The 22,692-nt window shown below is 39.0% G+C and overlaps 1 protein-coding gene across 2 annotated transcripts in view; it reads right to left on the bottom strand.

Annotated features, from left to right (window-relative positions):
* Positions 1 to 21,656, bottom strand: part of ppp3ca (protein phosphatase 3, catalytic subunit, alpha isozyme) — a 28,898-nt gene extending 7,242 nt beyond the window's left edge. The window contains exons 1-10 of one of the 2 annotated variants that reach the window (XM_056397354.1): positions 21,228 to 21,656; positions 14,843 to 15,043; positions 10,626 to 10,750; positions 10,402 to 10,513; positions 9,694 to 9,839; positions 9,449 to 9,588; positions 2,156 to 2,233; positions 1,942 to 2,036; positions 246 to 371; positions 29 to 106 (exon numbers count right to left, since the gene is read on the bottom strand). In XM_056397354.1, the coding sequence (XP_056253329.1) occupies positions 29 to 106; positions 246 to 371; positions 1,942 to 2,036; positions 2,156 to 2,233; positions 9,449 to 9,588; positions 9,694 to 9,839; positions 10,402 to 10,513; positions 10,626 to 10,750; positions 14,843 to 15,043; positions 21,228 to 21,282 (1,156 nt within the window). In that variant the 5' untranslated portion in view covers positions 21,283 to 21,656. The remainder of the gene's footprint in view (positions 1 to 28; positions 107 to 245; positions 372 to 1,941; positions 2,037 to 2,155; positions 2,234 to 9,448; positions 9,589 to 9,693; positions 9,840 to 10,401; positions 10,514 to 10,625; positions 10,751 to 14,842; positions 15,044 to 21,227) is intronic. The other variant, XM_056397353.1, reaches the window with a different exon arrangement.
* Between the last annotated feature and the right edge of the window lie 1,036 nt (positions 21,657 to 22,692).

The following is a 22,692-nucleotide window of genomic DNA, read 5'->3' as shown; positions in this document are numbered from 1 at the left end:
TTAAATTGTTATTTACAAGACCTCTCACCATCAAAGATCTCATCTTCATCATTCATGAGTTCATCATCAGAGCAGATGCTCAGCACATTCACCAGCATTTCTGTGACTGGGGAAGAAATGGAGAGTAGGAAAGGGGTAAAGTCACTCAGCAATAAGCCAGAGAGGTAACAGATGAGGACGTGGTGTCGTACTAAAAACACCAGAGACGTCATATCACAACTCTTTGTTCTGGAAAAACGTAATACCTTTTTCTCCAACAAATGGCAGAGACCAGGTGAAGACATCCATGAAGTTGGGCAGCCAGTAGGGATGAGGAGAGCAGTTGAACTGTCGGATGTTCATGACATTGTTTTCGTACTTCAGCACAGCAGCTGTTGGGTAAGCAGATGGTGAGACAGTGGAGTAACAATCTCGCAGTGTTTTATAGCCTGGTGATGTAGTTACAGACTTATTGCATGCTTTTTGTTTAGATTACACACAGTTTCTTAAGCATAATAATCTAATGTTGAGTAACGCTAGTACGTCAGTCTAGATTTAGTGATCCAAACACTGAGATCCCGCAGCTGTATCTGATAAAGACAAGGATTAAACTCTAGAGAGCCAACGCGAGCATGAACGCATCACAAAGTATACAAAGACATTGAGATGAATAATGTCATCCTTTAAGATAAAGAGAACACTGACAAGTTCATGTAATGATGTATTGAATATATATGCATAGGCATACTGCTTATATATTTTACATTATTATATGAGACAAAGTGTTGCAAAGCATCAGTCCTTTGTTGGCATGTTGTGTGCAACCACCCATTAATATCCAGGGTTTATCAAAACATAATAACTGAAGAACTGCTGTAGCACTTGTGATGAGCATGTTTAAATGGGAACAAACATCACATACCTTAACTGCAACTAAAAAGTAAAAAATATTCTGTGTTATTTTTCGATCAAATTATGTGATTTGGAGCATTTTTCTCTTTTGAAACAAATTGGTATTACTTACTGCCATTTAACTTGTATACGCCTCTGTTGCAGCTACATCCACACACAGAATGACCAAAGCAGGTACGATTTCAGTTAGCCTGCTACATATTATCATTATTATGCTATTGTAAGAAATGTTTAATAGAATCTGATGATGTTTATTATATTTGCTCAATGAAAAGGTAAAATGTGGAACCCAGATCTATACTTTCATAATAAAAAAACATATAGAGCAACGGCAGACATATGCACAACAATGTTTCATACAAATATTTTTATGTTTGGTGATGTTGCCAATTTTAATCATTTTACAGACAGCTTCATGTGTACATGCAGCATACAACAGAGCAGAAAATGAGACTTTCAACCACTAGATGGCCCAGCTGAGGCCAGGGATTGCTGACACTGTTACATCAAGGGGGATAAAGCCACATGGAGATAGTCAGCGATGCCGACAGTCCCTCCCACGCTCCCCATCTCCCATAGCCCATGGCAACCAAGACACAGATCTGAGAACACAAACAAACGAGGGCTCCCTGTTGCATTCTTATGCCTGCTCGCAGCTAAATGCAGTTACATAAACCCATACATTCCAGTTTGTGCTGTGAAAAACCATTTTGATAGATTAGTCAGAGGAGAACATGGTCGTCATTTTATCAGATGCTTTTTGTGGGTTCTAAAATGCCAAAGGTCCCTTTAGTCAAACTCCATTATGTGTCTGTTTGTTCAACAACAAGCTGATTGGATATTTTTGTTTTTCATAGACTCTAACCAAGGAGCAGTTATTTATTTTTAATTTTCTTTTTTCAACAGTAGAGCTTAATAGCACTCGGGCCCATTTCTGCAATCCTGCGAAGTATATGATACAGATGCGAACAGAGAAAAATGACAGAACTGCAAATGAATCTGCAAACTGAAACAAAGACGGGTTCAAGATGAACAAAGAGATTTTCTGACCTTTGTTGTTGTAAACATCCAGGTAGTTTGGTGCTGAGAAGATGGTAATGAGGGATGGGAATCCGGTGGTCTGACTTTTACGGTACATCCGGTAGCTTTAAGGCGTTCAGGTAGAGGAAAAGACAGAAAAAAGACAAACGCTTGTTCTTTATATATGTAAATATGTATCTGTGTATCTGTGTGTCCTCTCATGTGTGTTGTAGTGATAACATACCCGGCATCTTGTGCTTCATGCGCTCGAATGATTGATAATAGGTTATTGCTCTGTAGGAACTCACACACAGCTGGATAACTGGAAAAGAGTAAACAGAAACTGGTTGTAGAAAAATAGTACAGTAAAAATAAAAGAGCAGCGCTAGCAACAGAGTTTGAGTACAAATCAATTCAATTAAGAACAGTGTCTTACCATATCTTTAAAACAAATTTAAAAAATATTTTTCCATCACACAGCAGAACCACATTTAAGCTGCAAAGTTACTAATTTTCATTTTTCCACTCACTAGAAAATTAGACGACAAAGATCTATCACTCATAAATGCATTTATGAAAGCCTTGCTGGGGATGATGCAAGGCTGTGGAAAACCAACCCAACAGCTACCTGTTGCAGTAAAAAACAAACTAACCCAGTAAGCGGCAGTCAGAGCTTCCTGCCCTCTGGCTCTAACCCGACAGGAAATGTGCCTGAGAGGGAGTGAAGCCTGTGAGCTAGATAAGGCGGACGACTGGGTGGCGCTGCTACACTCACACGTGGTACAATGTAGCTGCTTGGTATATACTGTATAGCCAGTGCACCCTTTGCAATGAGGAGGTCTATTTAAAGAGGTCAGTGCTTCACCTATTCATTTGATCTGCTACATGCTGCAAACATTTTTGGAGGAATACATTTGTTTGTCCAACTTTTTTGCACTGCTGCTTCCTGAGTTATACAACTTCAGGCTAGACGTGGAGTTTCTTTGTCTGTTGCACTTCCGCTCCATCCATTTACCTCTATGTCCAGTAACTGCATTTCTATAAAGTATTTCTTGAATTAATTTCTTGTAATGATTTAACCTCTTTTTTGGTTGTTGATTGGTTTACACATCATAGTTCTCTCATGCCATTCATGTGTGTAATGGTGAAATATTAATACTACTACTTAATTTAAAAATAAAAAACAATGAAAACATATTTCACCCTATGTTGGTGAAATCATCTTTTATTGTGATTGTGATTTTTGACAGTTACAGCCCTCATATGTGAGTACAAACAGGTAAACTGTGAACAATTTAATGATTTTTGTATGTCGAATCTGACATCTAGCTGTTAAGATTCATTCTCCAAAGTGACTAATAAAAATACCCGTTGGGTAAACTGTATGTGCAAATGAGCAATATCTGATATTCTGTTACTAAAGCCACTGATATCACCTACTTGCTTCAAACACTGATTTAATTGTAATACAACCTTCTCTCTCGCTGCTTATAACTGAATCATTTCCAGAAGACTAATCAAAATTGTGATATTGATATCTCTCCACTGGCTGCATGCCTAAGTAGTTCTCCATGTTTTTCTGTCCAGATGGACAATGAGTTGGCCCATGGGGTAAGATGACCACATGACTTCCTATGTGACACTTCAGACTAGAGTTGCACAGCCATGGATCGGATGAAGAGCCGACTTAGCACCAGGATTGGTTTCCAAAGAAAAAAATGAAGTGCACAGCAAACATGAGACCTGTGTCACACAGGAGGGACAGACGATCAGAACTGGGACACTTCCAGCTGCAGTGTGAATGTAGCTTACCAGTCAGCAGCTCTAACCACAAGTGTTATGTAATGCCTAGAAGGCTGTGTTATGTCATTCTGAAACAGTATCATCCCTTCAAACAGAGTCTCCTGGGATAGAAAAAATGGATTATATACAGTTTGATTAGCTCTTTTAAAATGGAACGATTAATGCCCTCAAGTCAATACCTCCTCATTCTGTCTCTCACCTAAGGGGTCAGGATATTTGAAAAGTCCTCAGTTTCTTCCAGCTTCTTTATTCCAAACAGATACCTGACAAATAATATCTTTAGATCCATCAGTCATTTTCAAAGGTTTGCTTGATTGATATTTAAGCTAAGTATCTTAACTATCTTAAGTAATTTCTCCTGTAATGACTGATAAATAGAGTTTTTCCAATACTGATACTAGTATTGGAAATACCTCTGATACTGCCTAAAAGTATCGGCGAATATGCGAGTCTATGCACCGATCCAATACCACGTAATTTATTAAAAAACTTGACAGTTTCACAACCAGGGAAAATGGCAGTAGCCTATACAGGAAGTTGCACTGTGCAGGCACTGGCTACTACTGTTTTAAAGCGATGAAGAAGAGAAAGTAAATATGTAAATAGTGTTATGTTAGCTGTTAGCAAAATGTCAGCAATTTGGCAACATGTTAAGTTACTGGAAAGTCCCTCCAGTAAAAAGGCAAAGTGTTCAGTATGCAAGGCTTTAATTTCAAGGGGTGACATTAGTGTTAATACAACTAGTCTAGGAAATGTAATTTATTCCTAGATCTATTTTTGCTTTGACTGACACTAGATTATAAAAGAAAGATTATATTGCATTCAGGGTTGTTATTGGAATCAGTATTGGGAGAAAATGGTATCGGGACATCTCTACTGATAATTGCTGAATGAACAAAGCATGATATATGTCCACCAATGGCTGCCAAAATAGTGCTGAATAAAGCAGTAATGAAGACAACACTTGCAGTTGCACTGGGCTAAAGCATTAGCCAAAAGCAACCCAATGTAAATCAGACACGTCCCTGACTTCACTGCTACGCCCCAGAATTTGTCGGTGCAAGCTTTTCCCACGCCAGTGTTCACTTAAATGAATTCAACGGGACACATTTGAATTTATTATTGTGATAGTTTGCTCCTTAGGAAGTTGCTGTGCAGGGATTTAGAGATGGAAAAACTTTCCTTTAGCCCCAATCTGCTAATTACTGTTTGCAATTATCCATATTCGCTGTATTTTCAAATTCAGACTCCACACTGTGCAATCCAATTCCAGAGACTGACACAGTGAAAAATGGAGATACAACCAGTAATCTATTAGCACAATAATAATGTCACTTCTGTAACTAATAATTATTTTTGGTATCAATTAATCATCCAATTGTTTTTTTTTTTTTTTAAATCATCCATTACGCTTTTAGTTGATATAATGTCAGAGCAAAGTGCAAATATCAATCACAATTTCCCAGAGCCTGAGGTAACGTCTTCAGATTGCAACAGTTTCAGACCCAAGATATTTAATTTACAGTGATAAAATAAAGAAAAACTCCCTCATGAGAAACTGAAAGGTTTTTTTTTTTTTTTCTTTTTTGCTGATAAATAATCAAAAACCTACAGGCACACACAGTATAACCTACCCAGCAACAACAATCCTCTCTTCCAGCACTTCCTTATAGTCACTGCCATCTATGGACACATCAAACTTTCAGAAGTGTTTGAAATATTTAAGTGCTCAAAGGTTTGTGCCGGAAGAAAAACAATGAGACTGTGGTGCCCTGTGCACCTGGTGAAACTGTGCCATCCTCATATATCTAGGTCACATGGCTTCCATTCCCTTGGTGGCCAATATATAAATGGCAGGAATAGCTGTCTTACACACTAACATGAATATGCTGCAACTCTTTCCACTATGACTGACAGCGCACTCTAAACGCTGGTCTCAAAATGTTATATAACTGTCTCCATTAAAACCACATCTACAATTCATTTCTAACTTCTAATTATACATTATGTTTTTCATAGCTGCAAAGCAGTAGCCTGATTTTTCTCTCACATTCGTGTGTGCACAGTACTGGCACAGATGTCAGGTAATAGCAAAGAAAGAAAGATCCAAACGCACACTATGTACTAATTTATTTTTTGTCCGTTCCAAGGGTATCTATTGATTAGTGCGAGGGAATGCAGTACACACACATTGCTTGCCTGCGGCTCACATTCCTTCTCTCCCCTTTGTGAAAACACACAATTATGTGTCGGTGAGCCTGTGAGTGACAGAGAGAGAGCGCGAGAAATCTGACAAGTGAGTATGAGTGAAAGAGACAGAGAGAGATGGAAGTGCTGTGAGTGTGAAACTGAGAGGTTTTTTTTTTTTTTCCCTTTCCTCTTAGAAAATCCATCTGTCGGACTGGTGGTCATCATATGAATTTCCCCCAGTATACTGTGTAGTAAAAGCTCATGTTGATAAACACATTCCTGATCAGTGAGCAGAATCACATTTTTCTAAATACAATCACTGCACATGAAATCAGACCCGGTTAGCTGGTGCTCTGATATTGTAATAATAAGTAACAGAACTTATCATGTAGTGTAGCCGGTGTTATGTGACAATAGACTCAATGCAATGATTTAATACAATAGTACTAATACTAGTACTTTACATCATTGAAATGAATGAGACTGCTGTTGTGCTGTGCCTCCACATAAATATTATATATTATATATAAAAGCTTTATGCAAAACTGAATATTGGAGAATTTGTTTAGGATTTTCTTTTATGGGAAGTAATTTCATCTTTTCATCAGAAGCAAGGCCATGAAAATGTCATATTCTGACTTGAGGGACAATGCATCCATTTAGTCATTGTTACCCAATATTGTATATTGTATGGCTACTTGTGAAAAATGCTCAGGATTGATTTTACGGGACACACATTAAGGGAGTCAAATAACGCTGCCCAATACACCAGTGTGAGTTCATGTATTACAGCAATCAGTCACTGTCAAAATGTAGCTTAAATTCAAATTAGTTGTTGAATTTTAATGTACCCACCCTTTTTTTCAACCTGCTATATCTACTTCTATTTCAGATTTCCCTGCATTTTCCAGAAATCCCCCAGGAGACTGTGGTTCTCTGTGCTGCATACATACTGTATAGTTGGCAAGAGTCATAATGATGGAGAGGTAAGTTTGAGAGTGAAGGCAGAACAAAGCCATTGGGAGATAGATGACTATTATAGCACCATCCTCCACACATCTACAGAATAATCCTCACTAAGCTCCTCTCTCACTGTGAATAGTCGGTGTCTTATCGGTGACCATTTAGCACTAGTTAAGACCCTTCACCTGCTTCTTTTTTTACCTTTTTTGTTCACTTGTGTCTGTTTATTTGTCAGTAAAATTATGCAAAAAAGTACTGAACCAATTTGCACCGAACTTGGTGGAGGGATGTGGCATAGGCCAGGGAAGAACCCATGAACTACGGTGTATGTTTTTCTTTTTTAGGTGTTTTTTTGGGCATTTTCTGCCTTTATTGACAGCCACACTGAGAGAGAGAGAGACAGGAAAGTCAGGGAGAGAGAGAGGAGCGAGGGGATGACATGCAGCAAAGGGCCCAGAGTCAGATTCAAACTCCTCTTCCGTTGCAGGTAGGACTGAGCCTTAATCATTCTCTACCAGGTGAAGCACCGGAGCACCCCACACTGGTGTATGTTGTCTGATAGTGGCCTCGGCAGAAGTCTGCGCTCTCTGAGTGCCCTTCTAGATTCTGTATCAGATACTCACTCTCCATGGGTGCTGGTAAACTCTACCATATACATTACATCAGTGTCAATCATGTGTCGGTGTGGTTTCGCTTGTTTTTAACACAGTACTTTGAAATACTAATGACCATTTTCCAAAGAATCATATGCTTTATGTTTTCAGGTGTTTAAAAAAAATATTCAGTTCATCTGAGGGTGATAATAAAATCAACTTTTATATACTACAAACTTGTAAAGTGATCGCAGATGTTTAAATGGTCTTGATCTCATCAACAAGAAGTTTTCAAATGGTCCTGGCTTGAGGTGGAGCTTTGCACATAAATAATATAATTTTGATAAAATATAAAAGCTTTAAGGAAAAAAAATATAATGAATAAATAAATAATAAATAAAACAAAAACTTATTCGAAAATCTAAAAACCTGCCATGCTCTGGAAAAAGACCAGCAGTAATGCGGACAGTGTGCACAGTGGAAGTGCACAGACTAAAATGTGCAAAACTGTCAGGATGATCTCAAAGTTACAAGGTGATCTTGCCGTTGTGGAAATAAATTGCGAAGCAGAAACTTCTGCACGTAACGCTTCAGTGGAACTATTTCATCTGATACCATTTGAAGCAAATGACACTTGACCATGTGCGTGCAAATACAGCGAAATAAGACTTGCAGTTGGCTTATAATGTGAATCTGAACTGCAATTATCCAGCACACACTGTCCAAAATGTCATTTCCTGTTCGGTGGAGGAATAAATCTTCCTGACTTCCCTTCTTGTGATTTGAGCAGAACTGCAGCCCCCACACAGAGGTCCGTACTGTTCTGAACCTTCATTAAGAAAACTCTCACCACAACTGCCACCTAATCTCCTCTCCTCACCACCACCTACTTCCACTGCTCTCTTCCTCCTCACAGCAATATTAGGACGGTGCTCACTCCTCCTTCTTTTACATACTTCGTCACAGAGGTTGAACAGTTGCATAACACACCCATTCCCAATTTGCCTCGCTATTATGTTTTATGTTTTATTCCGTCCTCTCTCTGCCTCTATTTTTATTTGACTCCAGGTTCACCCAGCTAACCCTTTGTCTGTAACAATCTGTTCTGTAAGTCAAAAAGACAACCTCTTGTGAAAAACAGTTGTTAACCACAAGGCAATATGACCCTTTTACTCACAGACACAGACACTATCTATAAGCTTTAAGGATATCTCTAACTATTCATTCATTGTCTCCTTAATCACAGTCTGCTGCCCATGTTATTCCCATTATTCAGTGTTAAGTGTGCATCTATTGTTTGTTTGGTTCTTTTTGGTTTTGCTCAAGTAGCAATAAATGTTTGATATCTATTAATAATTTATAATCTTACCATCTATTTTTGATATTAAGAGTTCTGGGGGTTTCTGCGCAACAGTCACATTTCCCCCTGTACACCAGCAATTCTCTCGAAGGATGAAATAAGATCTCATCAGCACTAATAATATAGGGTGAGAGCAAGACGGCACTTTATCCTTTAGAAAACTTGGACTTCAAAGCCGTATAGTTATTTTCTCAAATATCCAAGTCAAGGCTGCACAATTAAATGCATTGTAATTGAAATCACAATTTGGCCGAGTGCAATATCCACTCGCAATTATTTTGATAAAGGTAAAATGTGTCACAACATTATTGTGCATTGTTAGCACTATAAGCGTTGTGGTGCTACAGACATGCCCCGGCCTACAAATCATATTCTCTGGATGTAAAGGAACATGTTTGTTTGGTACCAAAACCCAAAAATACCACATCATCAATTTTATATTTTTAAAAAGTGAAAATGAAATGAAAAAATGACCTTTCCATCTCCAATCACATATCGCAATTGCAATATCTGCCTCAATAATTGCAATATGATTTTTTTTGCATATCGTTTAGCCTTAATCCAAGTGTTCAAGTTCTAATAATCCAGAAGGTCCAGAGGCCTGGAGCCACTGGTGAACAAAGCTCACCTGTAGAAGTAGGAGCACCCTCGCACTGTGTTGTGGCTGAAATATTCCTGGGTTTTCTCATTGCCAAAATCTTCCAGAGGATCAGACCACAGCAGGTCACACATGGGCCCGAAAGCTGGTGGCTCCTTGAACCGATCCAACTTAACACAAACAAACCAGGATGTAGGTTAGAAAAACTCATAGGCACAAACGTACACAACCTATGTACAGTGAGAGCTGGTAGCTCTGAGGCGGTGGCTTACTACCTTTTTAATGTCGTCTAAGGTGTGTATTTCAGGTGAGAGTCCACCGTGGACACACAGAAACTGTTGGTTCATGAGCGCAGCCAGGGGAAGGCAGTCAAACGCATCCATACATGAGTCATACACCTGCTCCGAGTACTTGATTTTACCTGACAAGGGACAGAGAGGTAATCAGCTGCATCAGTGTTGCAACATGACAGTATAAGAAAGTTTCTTATGACAAGTTAATTTGCACATTAAATGAATATGATATTTTGGTTTATTCCAGTGAGTCCTGTGAAACATTTCAAATATGCACACAATATTAAAAGATCCAATTCAAAAGGAAGTCTAGAGGTGAGATACTATCTATAACAACGCCATTTATTAGGAGTAACAACAAGATAATGAGTTAATTTTTCTGTCATGGTCTCAGTTTGTGTATTTATTACCTTGTGTACGCATGTGCATTTGTGTGCATGTTCAGTATGTGGCGTATGCACGTGCTTTGCCATCTAAAGTTTCTAAAGTTTAAATTGTTCACAGATTATTTATTTTTTAAATTCCATCCCTTTTTTGTGCTATCAGACAGAATTAACTTGACAGTCCGCACACACAGGTACATTACATGAAATCTCTACCAAAAGTCCCCCAAGCTACACATGACATTAGCAAGGCAGAGAGAGAGAGAGAGAAAGAAAAACAATATGTTAAACACTGAGAGGTACTCACATTCTTGTTTGAAGGTGAAATATTCTGTCAAATGTCTACATTCATGATTTCCACGAAGTAAAAATAGTGTCTTTGGATAGAGGATTTTCAGCGACCAAAGGTATAAAACACACTGTCAACAACAAACACATAAACAAAGTGTTAGTCCATGCAAGACGCTGCAGAAATCAGTATAACCGTTTGTTTCCCCCACAACATGCTTAATGATATTCTGATAGTTTCACCTCAATACTGAAGTAGCCACGGTCAACGTAGTCCCCAAGGAACAGGTAACGCGTTGTGGCTGGGGATCCTCCCACTTCAAACAGCTTCATAAGATCAAAGAATTGCCCATGGATGTCCCCACACACTGGAAAACAACCAAAGGACAGCAAACGTTACAGAATCAAAGAATCTCATTGAATACCTTTGTCTTTGCCTCTTTGTGTTGCACATCTGTCTTTTTTTTTTTTTCATAAAAATACACACTCCTCATGCTCAGCTCATGTCTGTGTTATTATTTGGTCACTTTGGCATAGTCCATTCAGTGAAACAATTACAGTCGCCTCACTACGGGTACAGGGATGAGTGGGTTGCTTCCGAATACCCACTCAAAAATAAATGGATACTGTTGTAAATGTGTTATCATGAAGCTAGATATCATCCATCAGTAAAAGATTCTTTTATTTACTGGTTCTGAAGTTTTTAAGATATGAAGAGAATATTCTGGCAGGATCTCATGGCAGTATAGAGTAGTGCAACTTGTATCAGAGGTGTGTATCTTCTTTTTCTGCTAACAGGTTCGCTTTATACATGCAGGCAGTGCAACTGAGTGGAAATGTGAGATCTGTATCTCAACAGTTTCTATATCATGTATTTGATAAAGGTGATAAATTGCCTTTATTGTAATGATTGCTGTTGCTACTGCTCAGATATCTCAGCAGTAAAATTTACAATGAGTTATCATTAATAATGAAGTATAATGTACAATGAAATGAGATGTTATATAACCAACACAGTCACAAATAACTATATAAATACAGAAAAATGGAGTATATTGGAAGCTATAGTTTAGGGTTGTTACAGCTATTTGCACTCACTCATCTCTTCATTATTATTCTGGATTATTGTATGCAACAAGCTGACCCTCCCTCAACGCACTACAAGTCTTTCAGTAGAAAACACAACACAGTCAATTTTCAAGATTGTCACTTATGAAAAAAAGTGTCTTTGGCTTTTCTCAAATGACAATATGTTGTGTCAAGTAGAAACAAGATGGACTTCACCTTAAACAGACAGCAGAGCAGCAAAGGTGGCGTTGTGAGTTATGAAAATAATATTCCTGCATATGTATACTACTGCATCATGAATATTTATTCAACCATATCACTTGTATTAAAATCACTAAATAACACCCAAAGTATTTTGAGCACTTTGATTTGAGAACATAATCATATAATTTTTCTAAGGTCGTCATCATATTGAGTATCTCTATGGTCTTTGGCTGAAAGGTCTCACCTTATGAGGAAGGAAAAGCTTAAGCCCCCAGAGAGATACATACTTTTTCGTAGTGAACACTACGGCTCTGAAGTGCAAACCTACATCTCATTTCCTCGCTGCCTTCAATTTTTCATTATCATCCTGCTCTGTCTCCTTCTCTCCTTATTATCCTCCATCTCCTCTCTCTTTTCTGTCTCCCCTATCAGCTCCACAGTGGCCTTCGCCCACTCAAAGCTTAGAGCAATGTGAGTGGGAGACCGCTTGTGTGACTAAAGCAATCAAACACATACATGCGCACACACACACACACACACGTACATACACAAACACCCGTAGAACAAATCAATGCAAGTAAAGATTCACAAGTGCATAAATGCCTCATAATATATGAATCCAACACACACGCATGCCCGCACACACACACGCAGCTGCAGAGATGTTCAAACACAACTCAAGCTCACAAAGATATACAACAGACCACACTCGCAAATGCCTGTACACAACGCTCAGTTCATCATCCATATTTCATGTTTAATACTTAAAGCCTCCATTTTCTTGATGGCAGTCAGGATGAGGAGCCTGAGACCTCTCCTCAAGTCAATGTGCATTTCATCCATTTGTCACCTTTGTTTCAGCCAAACACTGTAGTTGCTTTCAAGTAAATTAGGCCAATGGATGCTAATTAAATGCATAATTACATGTATATTTAATGGCACACAGTTTTAGGTGAAGCTAAACAACATAAACAGACCATAAGCGTGTGGGCTTGCAATGTACCAATATCAAATGTTCACTGTGCAAAGGATTTATGGGTATTTCAAGAATTCATCAAAGAATACAAAGATGGGCGTGGAGGCCTTCGAGGGTCTAAAGAGGGTGTCGTTTGCTGTACAGATTGTAAAGCTCCTTACTGTTGAATTCATACTCCAAACAAAAGTTGGGGTGTCTACCCCTTTCATACCCCCCCCCCCTCCTTTTTTTCCATCCCTGGCCCATCGCGTCTGTGTTACCGGACCACTGGTCACACAACCAATCAATCAACCACATCCTCATGTTAATGCTAGCTTGAATAAATCTAACCTCAGCATAGGGCAGTTGTTGACATGTTGCCAAACCTGCATGGTTATGTAAGTGATTTTGTTTTCTTTAGTTATTGATTGATTGATGTCGACAATTTCACACCCAATTTACCCAGTCAGAGAGACAGGGAAGATGTAGTGGTGGCAGGAGTAGCGGACGAGCCACGAGAGATTGAGGCTGCAACACAGGCTTATAGCCTGGACACTACATCGCTTCTTGAGGTACAAAGTGGAGACAGGAATGGCCAGGGCTAGCTGGTTAGCATGTTAGCTTCAGTAGATATCTCTGCAACACAAAAGATGTCTCATAATGTCAAAACTGATATTTCTTCATATTGTTAAGAATATTAAGAAAGAACATATATGCTCTTCACGCTCTTCTGAGAGATTCTGTGTTTCTTGGACATTTCACTTATATGACAAGATAATGATGATTCTACATGAAAGTGACAGTTTCCAGATGTAAGAACTGATATTTATTCCTCTCATCTGTGTTTCATCTTTGCTCATGCTCCGGTCAGGTGCCTTCTTTATTTTTGTTCTACAGGTACAAACAGTTGCATTGTCAGGCCACATTCTCTCTGTAACATTTTATAAATCTTTTTCCACTGTCTTCTTCTTTTCTCAACTCTTTCTCCACAGAAATATTACTATAAAAACTTTGACGATCCTCTGACTTTTCAGCTAGTGCCACTATCAGGTCAAAATTTCAAGTTGTCCAATACTGTGGTTTTTGATTAAATACCAAAAACTACTTTGCCTTGCGCTATAGCGTATTTTAGCATGTTATCGTGTTAAACTAAGATGGTGACTTCCATGATTTTTTTTTTCATTATCACACCTTGTTACATTAAAGTCATCACCAAGATTTGTGAAATTTTCTGGGTCTTAAGCTGCTAAATGTTCAACTTTCTTCACCAGGTAGTTGTTAATGTCTGTGTACTTCATTAACTTTTAATAATGCTAACACAGAAACATTTGGCCTAAGATGATAACAAAAGATGGAGCAGTTAACTTAAGAGGTTAATCTCACCTTCTTACACAGAATACATGCATTTGAAGGTATCATGCTCACTTCATAACACACTCAGTTATTTATTCATTTTTTAATGTTTTGTTCTACACCTTTAAATTAAATTAAATTCAAATAAACTTGGACAGATAACATTTAGCATACATGGTAAACTACCAGACTTTCATCAAACAGTAAGACAATGCTGCGTGGCAGAGTGGTCTGCCAAGACACATATAATTTCAACACGCTGTCCCACTTTGATTCTGGCTGGGGACTTTTGTTGCGTATTATACCCCTCTCCAACTTATCTCAACTATCAGCTGTCCAATAATGGCAAATATACCAAACAAACAGCATTATCATTCACTGATTTAAATGTGTTGAGAAAATATGAGAAACGCCTCTCAGTATATTACAATGCAATTCAACAGCACCATAAATTACAGCCTTCAAAATGACCACTACAACATCTCTCTAAAACAAGTTCAATAAAAACAAAACATTATAACCTTCATGAGTGTAGCCAAAGATGTATTGAAAAGCTGTTTTATTGGGCTGCATTAATATTATCTGGGTGTGAAATAAGTTATCTTTAGATGTGTCACATAAAAAAATTAAAAAACTCAATGTATGTCAGTTTTGCATACTGTAGAACACAACTACTCAAGCGAAAACATTTGTAAACTGAAAACGTAGGTAGCAGTAGTGAGAATGAGCATCTCTAGTTCAAGCCCTATGTCATATCACATCTGACCATGTGAAATACTTTTAACCAGAACATTGAATCATTACATTTTCCAGGTATGGCATCCTGCAGCCAAGTGCAGCAGAACACACGCCAGGTAAATGTCTCAAACTGGTTTAATACCTGTGACTGGTGCCTCGATGTCCAGTATAGTTTTCTCCTGACGCAGAATAGCTGCTCCCTCGTTGATGATTCGAAGTGCCACAGCTTCCTCGACGCGGCCTTCCTTGGTGAGGTGGGCCTTCAGGAGATCCACGCGAGGTTTCCCTTCGCAGTCAAACACTTCCTTCATTGTAAGGCGGTGGCTCAGGGGGAAGGGGACAGCTGAAGACAAAGCACAGGCACATGGTGGCATTTAGGCAGAGTAACTATGGCTGCTGTTAATGGCATCAAGAACACAATTCTTCATTGTTTTTGCCACTGTGGTGAGAGAATAACGGCAAACAGCATTCAACGAATGACACAAACAACTTATCAAGGAATTCATGCAGAAATCCTATTTTTGAAAACCCCATCCATGTTTTGCCTGGAGGCAGTAATGTGCTGCTGCTGTATCCATCTTTGTTTACAGTATGTGCATCTTTGGCATGAAAACCATCTTTATAAACATGGCTTTGCTTGAGAGATACAATGTAGTATGAAAGGCAGATTTAGATTAAACAGGACATAGAATCATCTTAAATTATTACAGTATGTCAGACACCATTATTCTTCAAAGATGTTTATATTTGTACCATATGTCAATTTGTAAAGCAAACAATTTACTTTAAGGGTTCTGTAAAGAGGTTTTAAATCATAATATAGCAGCAAAAAACTATTTTCTAGCCTATGCAAAGATGTGGTGGAGTAATGGTGTCCTGAGCAGAAGTCACACCCCTGTGTATTGTTGCAATGAGTTTCTCTGTTCTTTGTTTTGGCATCTGGTCTGGCAGCATGTGTGCATGTTAGTGCATGTGAGTCCCTCCTGTTAAACAGTTGGCCCTCCCTATGTTTATAAAGACACAATGACCACCTACAGGTGAGATGGCACAGTGCAGTACTGAGCAGTTCAGGTGAAAGCCACCTTTCCGAATTTCCTCCACAGAAGAAAGAAGAAGATTTTTTGACTAAAGAGGCCTCTGACAAAGAAATAAATAAGACCAGAGCACAGGCCAACTGACCATGGGGCCCACCAGCTCAAATCCTGGTTAGCTGTTGGACTGTCAAAACATCCATAAAGTTTTTAAAGTTTTTTACCATCTCCATCTGTGTCTTTCCAGGCTGAATTTCTTTCCCAGTCCAACCATGGAGTCATTACTGATCTGGCTCTACGTGTGGAGAACCCTACAGCAACTAAAAGGCTCCATCTAGACTGGGAACACGCTTTTCTTCTTCTCCACATATAAGTAACTTGATGGTTACATAATGTTACATGTCTGTTGTCCTTAGTGACCAGCTACATTAGGCATGATAACGTTAGCTAACTTGCTGTTGTCAATATTATGAATGTGTTCGGCAAATGCTGCTATAGCTAGCTGGCTAACTGTCAGCATTAGCATTACTGTAGGGCATAGCTTGGCAATGCTAACGTGGGGTAATGGTTGTGGCTAGATTGTTTTTTGTTGGCTCTCTGGTATACATGCTCACCTTATTCATTTGTGGTTTTTGTTGTGTGTTTAGTTGCTGCTTTCACTGGGCTTCATAACACCTTGCTGACTGAGAACGTGAAAGGGCAGGAGGTTGTGGGGGACGGAAGCCGGAGATGTGGCCAACGAAGCATTTGTTTTGGTGGGTTACATGCTGGTGATCTAATACAACATCTAGTGGCAGTAAATTCTCTATAAAAATTATGCCAAATGTTTCATAATTTATTTAATAGTGCAAAACACAGAAAATAAAAGCCTCTTTAATCCCTGCTAATATTGTTAGCTATAGAATGAATGTATGTAAACGCTAGCAGGGAAGATCAGTAACTGGAATAGATTGACAAACCAAAAAATGTAATTTAATAACAGTTATTCTCGTACAGATGTGTGGTTACTTGTTAAGTATTTTCTGAGAGCTGGACAAAACTCAGCTAACATCTAAGCACTCTATTCGGCCAGCACTCTCCCTGGATTGCGAAAGCCTGTGGCCATTAAAATGCACCAGTCACCTACCCAACAGACTGCATGTGCAAGTGAGAAATCCAACGGCAGATCATTACATCGGTGGCAGTAAAGGTTATTCATTAGATCTGAACTCTGGTGCTGATGCTGATCTCTGTGTGCTGTGACTACAAGCTTTCAGGGCCCATGTACTGACATTAATCTACAGATCATCTGGCTTAACACAGAAAACTCTTTCTAAGTGTCAGAGCTGTAAATAATTCAGATGAAAAGAAAAATAAGTCAGATGAAGTCCAGTTGCAAAATTCATTAGAAAGGCTAGACACAAACACACACTCACATATGTACAGATAAGACAAGCAGTAGGGGTATGGCTATGCTTGCCAGATTTGTGCAGCAAATAGCAAACAGGGCCACTCAGCAGTGCCAAATGAAGAGAAGACAAAGGAAGAGTCTCAAAGCTCAGGCTTAAACTGAACATGATCAACATGCTGTTTAATAATGAATGCTTGAATAGAGAAATCTCAAAGTCGCTGCTCCTGGGATAATGAGGCAAGCCCCAACGATTGTATTTTAATGGGACTACCATTTTTCACAGTGTGCAGTGTGTATCTGTGACAGTGATGTGTGCTTTGACACTTTACCAGCTAGTACAAACTCAGCACAGTCACCGCTCAAGTTTTCTCAAGTTTTAGTTTAGTTAATGATATTCTGCACTGATGAATTTGCAATGCTTTTTCTTTGATTTTTGGCATTAACATAAATAGTACAGTGACAGTCTGAATGCATGATCGCATTGCAACGTTGTATCATCATGCATTCAGACTGTCACTGTACTGTTTATGTTAATGCTGCTGCTGTTGCCTGGTAACATACAGTATTCATAGTTCAATTCTGCTTGGGTGCTGAGCAGAAGTCAATTTTTCACTTTCTCTCAATTCCAAAAAAACAACAAAACAAAAAAACAGTTTGTGAAGTTTTCTTTGTTGGAATTCAGACAAAGTGAATGAGCCAATGAGCTACAACTGGAACGGGAAGGCTTTTGCTAATTACCAAAAGGTACTGTAGTATATCTAACAGGCCTATGATCTGTTTTGAAATGAAATGAGATTGGTGTATATGCAGTAATTTACATTACATTTATATAAAAAGGTGGCTAAATATGAGGTAGAAACCCAAATCAAACTTTTCCGCACACAGTACTCTTTTTGCTGGCACCACTTTAACAGTGAATTAAGAGAAATGGAGCCACATGTAGATGTTTTGAAAAGGACATTACACTTAGTTTTTTAAGGCAGAACAGAGCAACAGAGGATTTAGATCAGCAATAACAAAGAAATCCAAAAAAGCAACTGAGATACTTAAGAAATGATCTTAAACAACGCATTTCACCGACACACACATAAGTAGGCGCAGATATACAAGCACACTGATATAGATGTATGGTGGAGAGATGAAAAACTGACTTCTGCTCAGCACCCGAGCAGAGTTGAACTATGAAATACTGTATGTTGCCGGGCAACAGCAGCAGCAGCTGACTGTTGGAGTACAGCCAGTGCCGCCACAGAAAACTGCAGTTTGCATTTGAGGTTCGCATACAGTAGATGCTGTTGGAAAAGCTCAGTAGACACATCAAATCTTCAGATGTAAAGTGTGCGTATTGTGTTGTTTATGAACAGCCTTGGGTCCAGTTAGGAAATGCTGGGTAACTTCATTTGGTTGGACCTTTTTATATACAGTCTATGGGTTGGACTAACTAGAAAGTGTGCATTTGTAAGGGCTCTCATTTACAGATCAAGGTGTCAAGCTTTGAACACAATATCATTAGAGTGTTGCTGCTTTTTTGTCACCCACCCTCAATAGCTCCACCTGCTGTGATCTGCTTTAAATCATACTGGAACTGGTTATGTGACTAATGTTAAACATGTAGATAAAAGCTGATCTATTGTGCCAAACGCAGCTACTGCTTCATCGTAACGTTCATAAATTAATAATGTCGACATAAGTGTGTTTGAATCCAATTTGCATGTTTACTACTGAAAGCTGGAGTAAATATTTTAGCCTGTCCCAAAGCCTGCTGAGTTTAAAGCTGACATATTATGTCTCAGTGCAACTCTTCTCATATTGTTGCATAATCATTTATTTAAGAAAACTGTTTTTAAAACCTCAAACAATGGATAAAACTGTTACAGTTTTACATACTGCATCCCTTTCAGAATACACTGACAGTGACAGTCTGTGAAATCAGTGCAAATATTCTTTAAGTCAGTAACATGAAGAACATTATTTTCTATGGTGTTATAATAAAGTAAGATACTTCACAGGTGTAGTTAAGGCCTCATCCCTGAAATAACTGACCTGAATATGCCTCTTGATGCCCACAGCACAGTGGTGACAGTGCTGTGGAAAACAAACTGCACAGACCAGCAGTTATTGTATCTCTTTAGATATGTTCTGTCAGGTTAAAGCATGTAAGAGAAAAGACAGCTGGAGAAAAACTTGTACCTATGTATGATAAAAATAACTTGGAATAGCTTGGTATCAGTAGCCTACTCAGTACGCCACGCACAATGGTTGAGAGAAATGCCAATCTCAACTCATCAAAATCACCACTGTCTTGATAGCTCCCTTTGATCACCTGATGGATACGTGGGTTACGTGATTTAGTTCCTTGCATCTCTTTTTTTTCACTTTTTGGGGATCTGGACAAAAAGTAAGTGGAATACAAGAGTAAGTGTGTGACTTAATGTGACTTTTCTAGCATAAATAAGAGTTTATACAACAATAACAGCATCTGATCAACACGACAAATGAAGGTTTGGTTAAATGATGATCCGTTTTCAATGGTCAAAAAAGACCAAGACAAAGCTATTTAGCAAGGTTTCTAAATTACATATCCTGAGGCTATAGCAGAAATGAAACACATGCAAATCATTTTTCTCAACCAGAGAAAAATGCTTTGAGTGTTTCAAAATCTGCACAAAGATCTTAAATGTTACATGACCATGTTACAAAAGCAGAAAACTGAGTCAGAATTCTTGGCTGTGCTGTGTTTGCTGATATAAACCTTTTGTTTGACATATTTTTAAATACATGGATGTCAGAAAGGATTTGCACAGAAATAACCACAATAGTTTTATCTTGGCTGGGAATTCTCGCTCAAAAATACAACAACCAAAAACTACATGATCTTAGACCACCAGAGCAGCAGTTAGATGCATTGTTTGGGTAAAATGTGCTAGTTGTATCATCTGCTGACAGGGCACATATATGAAATATGTCATGACAATATGATAAAATAGATCATTTCCAGAATTTAGGATGTAAAGTATACAATATCAGTATCAATATCAGTTTATGAGAGGAAACTATTCAGATGTCCTGTGTCTGTCACATTGATGAAGTGCTCCACTAAAAATGAGTTATGGCCCCGCAGGAAGAACTTGGCTGACTTTCTGACGATAAAGTTCCTTTCTTGAGGGTCCTTAATTGTTAAATAAAGCTTGTTCAGTTGTAACAGCTTATACATACAGTACATTTGTTGTGCCTGCAGTCATTGTCACATACATCAAGTGTATCTCATAGTGGAGATTACGCTGTGTTTCTACAGCTCTGTAGCCGAAAGGCCAAAGTTGTTAATGCTGACTGAGTTGCTCGGCCATTACAATAATATACTAAATGTGAATTTATTCATGCAGAGTTCTGACTGTGAAGCTGATCCATGGTCACGACGAGCAGGGCTAAATGAGTTATGGCACAACTGTGGGCACTTCATCATCTTCCATTGATCCAAGTTGTATCCTCAGTGATTCTCTGACAGAGCTGCCTCCTTCACATCTACTGATGTGGCTTTTGGGATTCTTAGACCTTTTCTAATGAAATTATAAACATGACTCACTTCTAGTAAAATATTCTCCATTAAATGCCAATTTCATGGCCTCTTCTTCTTCTTTTTTTTCTTCTTCTTCTTCTTCTCCCACTGGCCCTGTCAGAGCCTGTGAAATCCTGCTGCATCACTGCCCCAGCTTTTATCACAAGCTCGGCAATTCAGCTGTTTTTCTTTCTCTCCCCTCTTGTCTACCCGAAAAAAAAAGCCAAGATACAGTCGAATCGTGACAGATAACATTAAAACATAAATAAATCAGCACAATTTCAAAATACATATGCCGCTACTGATTCTAAGCTGTATGTCCGTTCATCGCGGGGGGCTGTGCAGCAAAGAAAACCGGACTGTTTATCAACATCAAAGCCCCAGCAGCACACTACCATCACCATGAACACAACTTGATGGCCGCATCTACACCATGAATGCACGACATGAACATAAAGGCCATGTTCTGCATAACCGCAAGGAGCAAAACACTTGAGATGTTATGTAATATCTACAGCCATAACCAACCGGAAAATGTAGGCTAACTTACATTTCACCATCCGATCGGTGGCGTTTAAGACGATGTCAGCGTTAGACATCTTCATGGGCAGTTTGCTGTCTGCGAGGCTGAAGCGTTTTCTCTTCCTCCTTTAGGATCTACTCTCAGTATTTGTTGTCGAAATGCGACTGATGCTGTGGCATCACTTAGATGATGCGCCCCCTCCGTGCGTCGGTGCTGCGCCGGGTAGGACTGCTGCTCCCCAGGCAGGGATGGATGCTGGATGCTGTGTAGGAGCTGCTGCTGCTGTGCTGCTGCTGTGCTAAGCTGTTAATGTGGGGGAGGGTGCATGGAGAAAGAGAGAGGGCGAGAGAGATAGAGAGAGCGAGAGAGAGAGTGAGAGAGCTGTGCACTATCCCGACATGGCGGTGAAGGGAACTCCCACGCAAATGTTTCACGGGACTGCCTGATGCTGCCATCAGATGGACGCTGAGACGGGGTTGCCCCCACGCACGCACTGCGCGCCATGTTTCGGTATTCTCGAAATTTCGGTACGCCTGAAGATGAGAGCGTATGGGCCTCGGCTCAAACATGTGTAACATTCATAATATAACTAGGCAGGTTCGTTTTGATTGCGCGCGCGCGCCCACGTGCACGCGAGCATCACAGGCATTTGGATTATTGCAATGATAGCAGAGAAATTTCACTTGATGGCGACAAACCACCAGAGTTTATGCAAACCTGGCAGCCTGTCACACTTTTTTTCAAAAGAAAAATATTTAATTTGAGCCATTCATGTAGTGGTGTGACATCATTTTGTTTTTCTACCACAGGAAAGCTCAATGGTTAGATTTTCTGAAGATTGCTGTAAACCCGCATCGAAATACTTGATATTCGTTGAAACTCGTCTGCTGTAGCCTAACACAAACTTATTTATTGATTTATTTCATTTCTGTAATCATTTTTAATTAAATCTTGCCTATTGATTGAACAGTTTTTCATTGCTCAGTGTTATATCAATGGTAATAGCTAAGAAGTTCACAAATATTTATTAGCATCTCCAACACCAAATACTGTGGAACTTCAAAATTTGGACTTTTGATCCCTGCGTGTTGACTTTCAGGCAAACTCCTGACTGGTCCCACCTGACTCAGCCACCCATGAAACAGACACAGATCTGTGCCTATGGTCATATTCAAAGCCAATGATCCTAACCTAACACATTTTATCAGGGGAACTATAGCCACACCCCCTTTATTTTGCCTTATTTAAACAAGTGAAAGCTGTTGAGGAAAGTCATATTCATGGGAAGCATCAAATTTCAATCAAAAAAGATCTTAAGGGTCAGAAATACAGTTTAATGAGGAAGAATTTAAGAATTTTGTACACAACTCCACATCTGATAAAATATTCTAAGCCAAATCCTCATATTGCATTTTTAGAGAGGGATGTTTTCACCCAGAGGAGCTACAGTTTTAATGAATACCTGTAAATATAACCAGGTGGTAGTAACCTG

This window comes from Seriola aureovittata, chromosome 15 (assembly GCF_021018895.1).
Source record: "Seriola aureovittata isolate HTS-2021-v1 ecotype China chromosome 15, ASM2101889v1, whole genome shotgun sequence".
In the NCBI taxonomy this organism is placed as follows: Eukaryota; Metazoa; Chordata; class Actinopteri; order Carangiformes; family Carangidae; genus Seriola; species Seriola aureovittata.
This window is presented reverse-complemented; position numbering and strand designations above follow the sequence as displayed.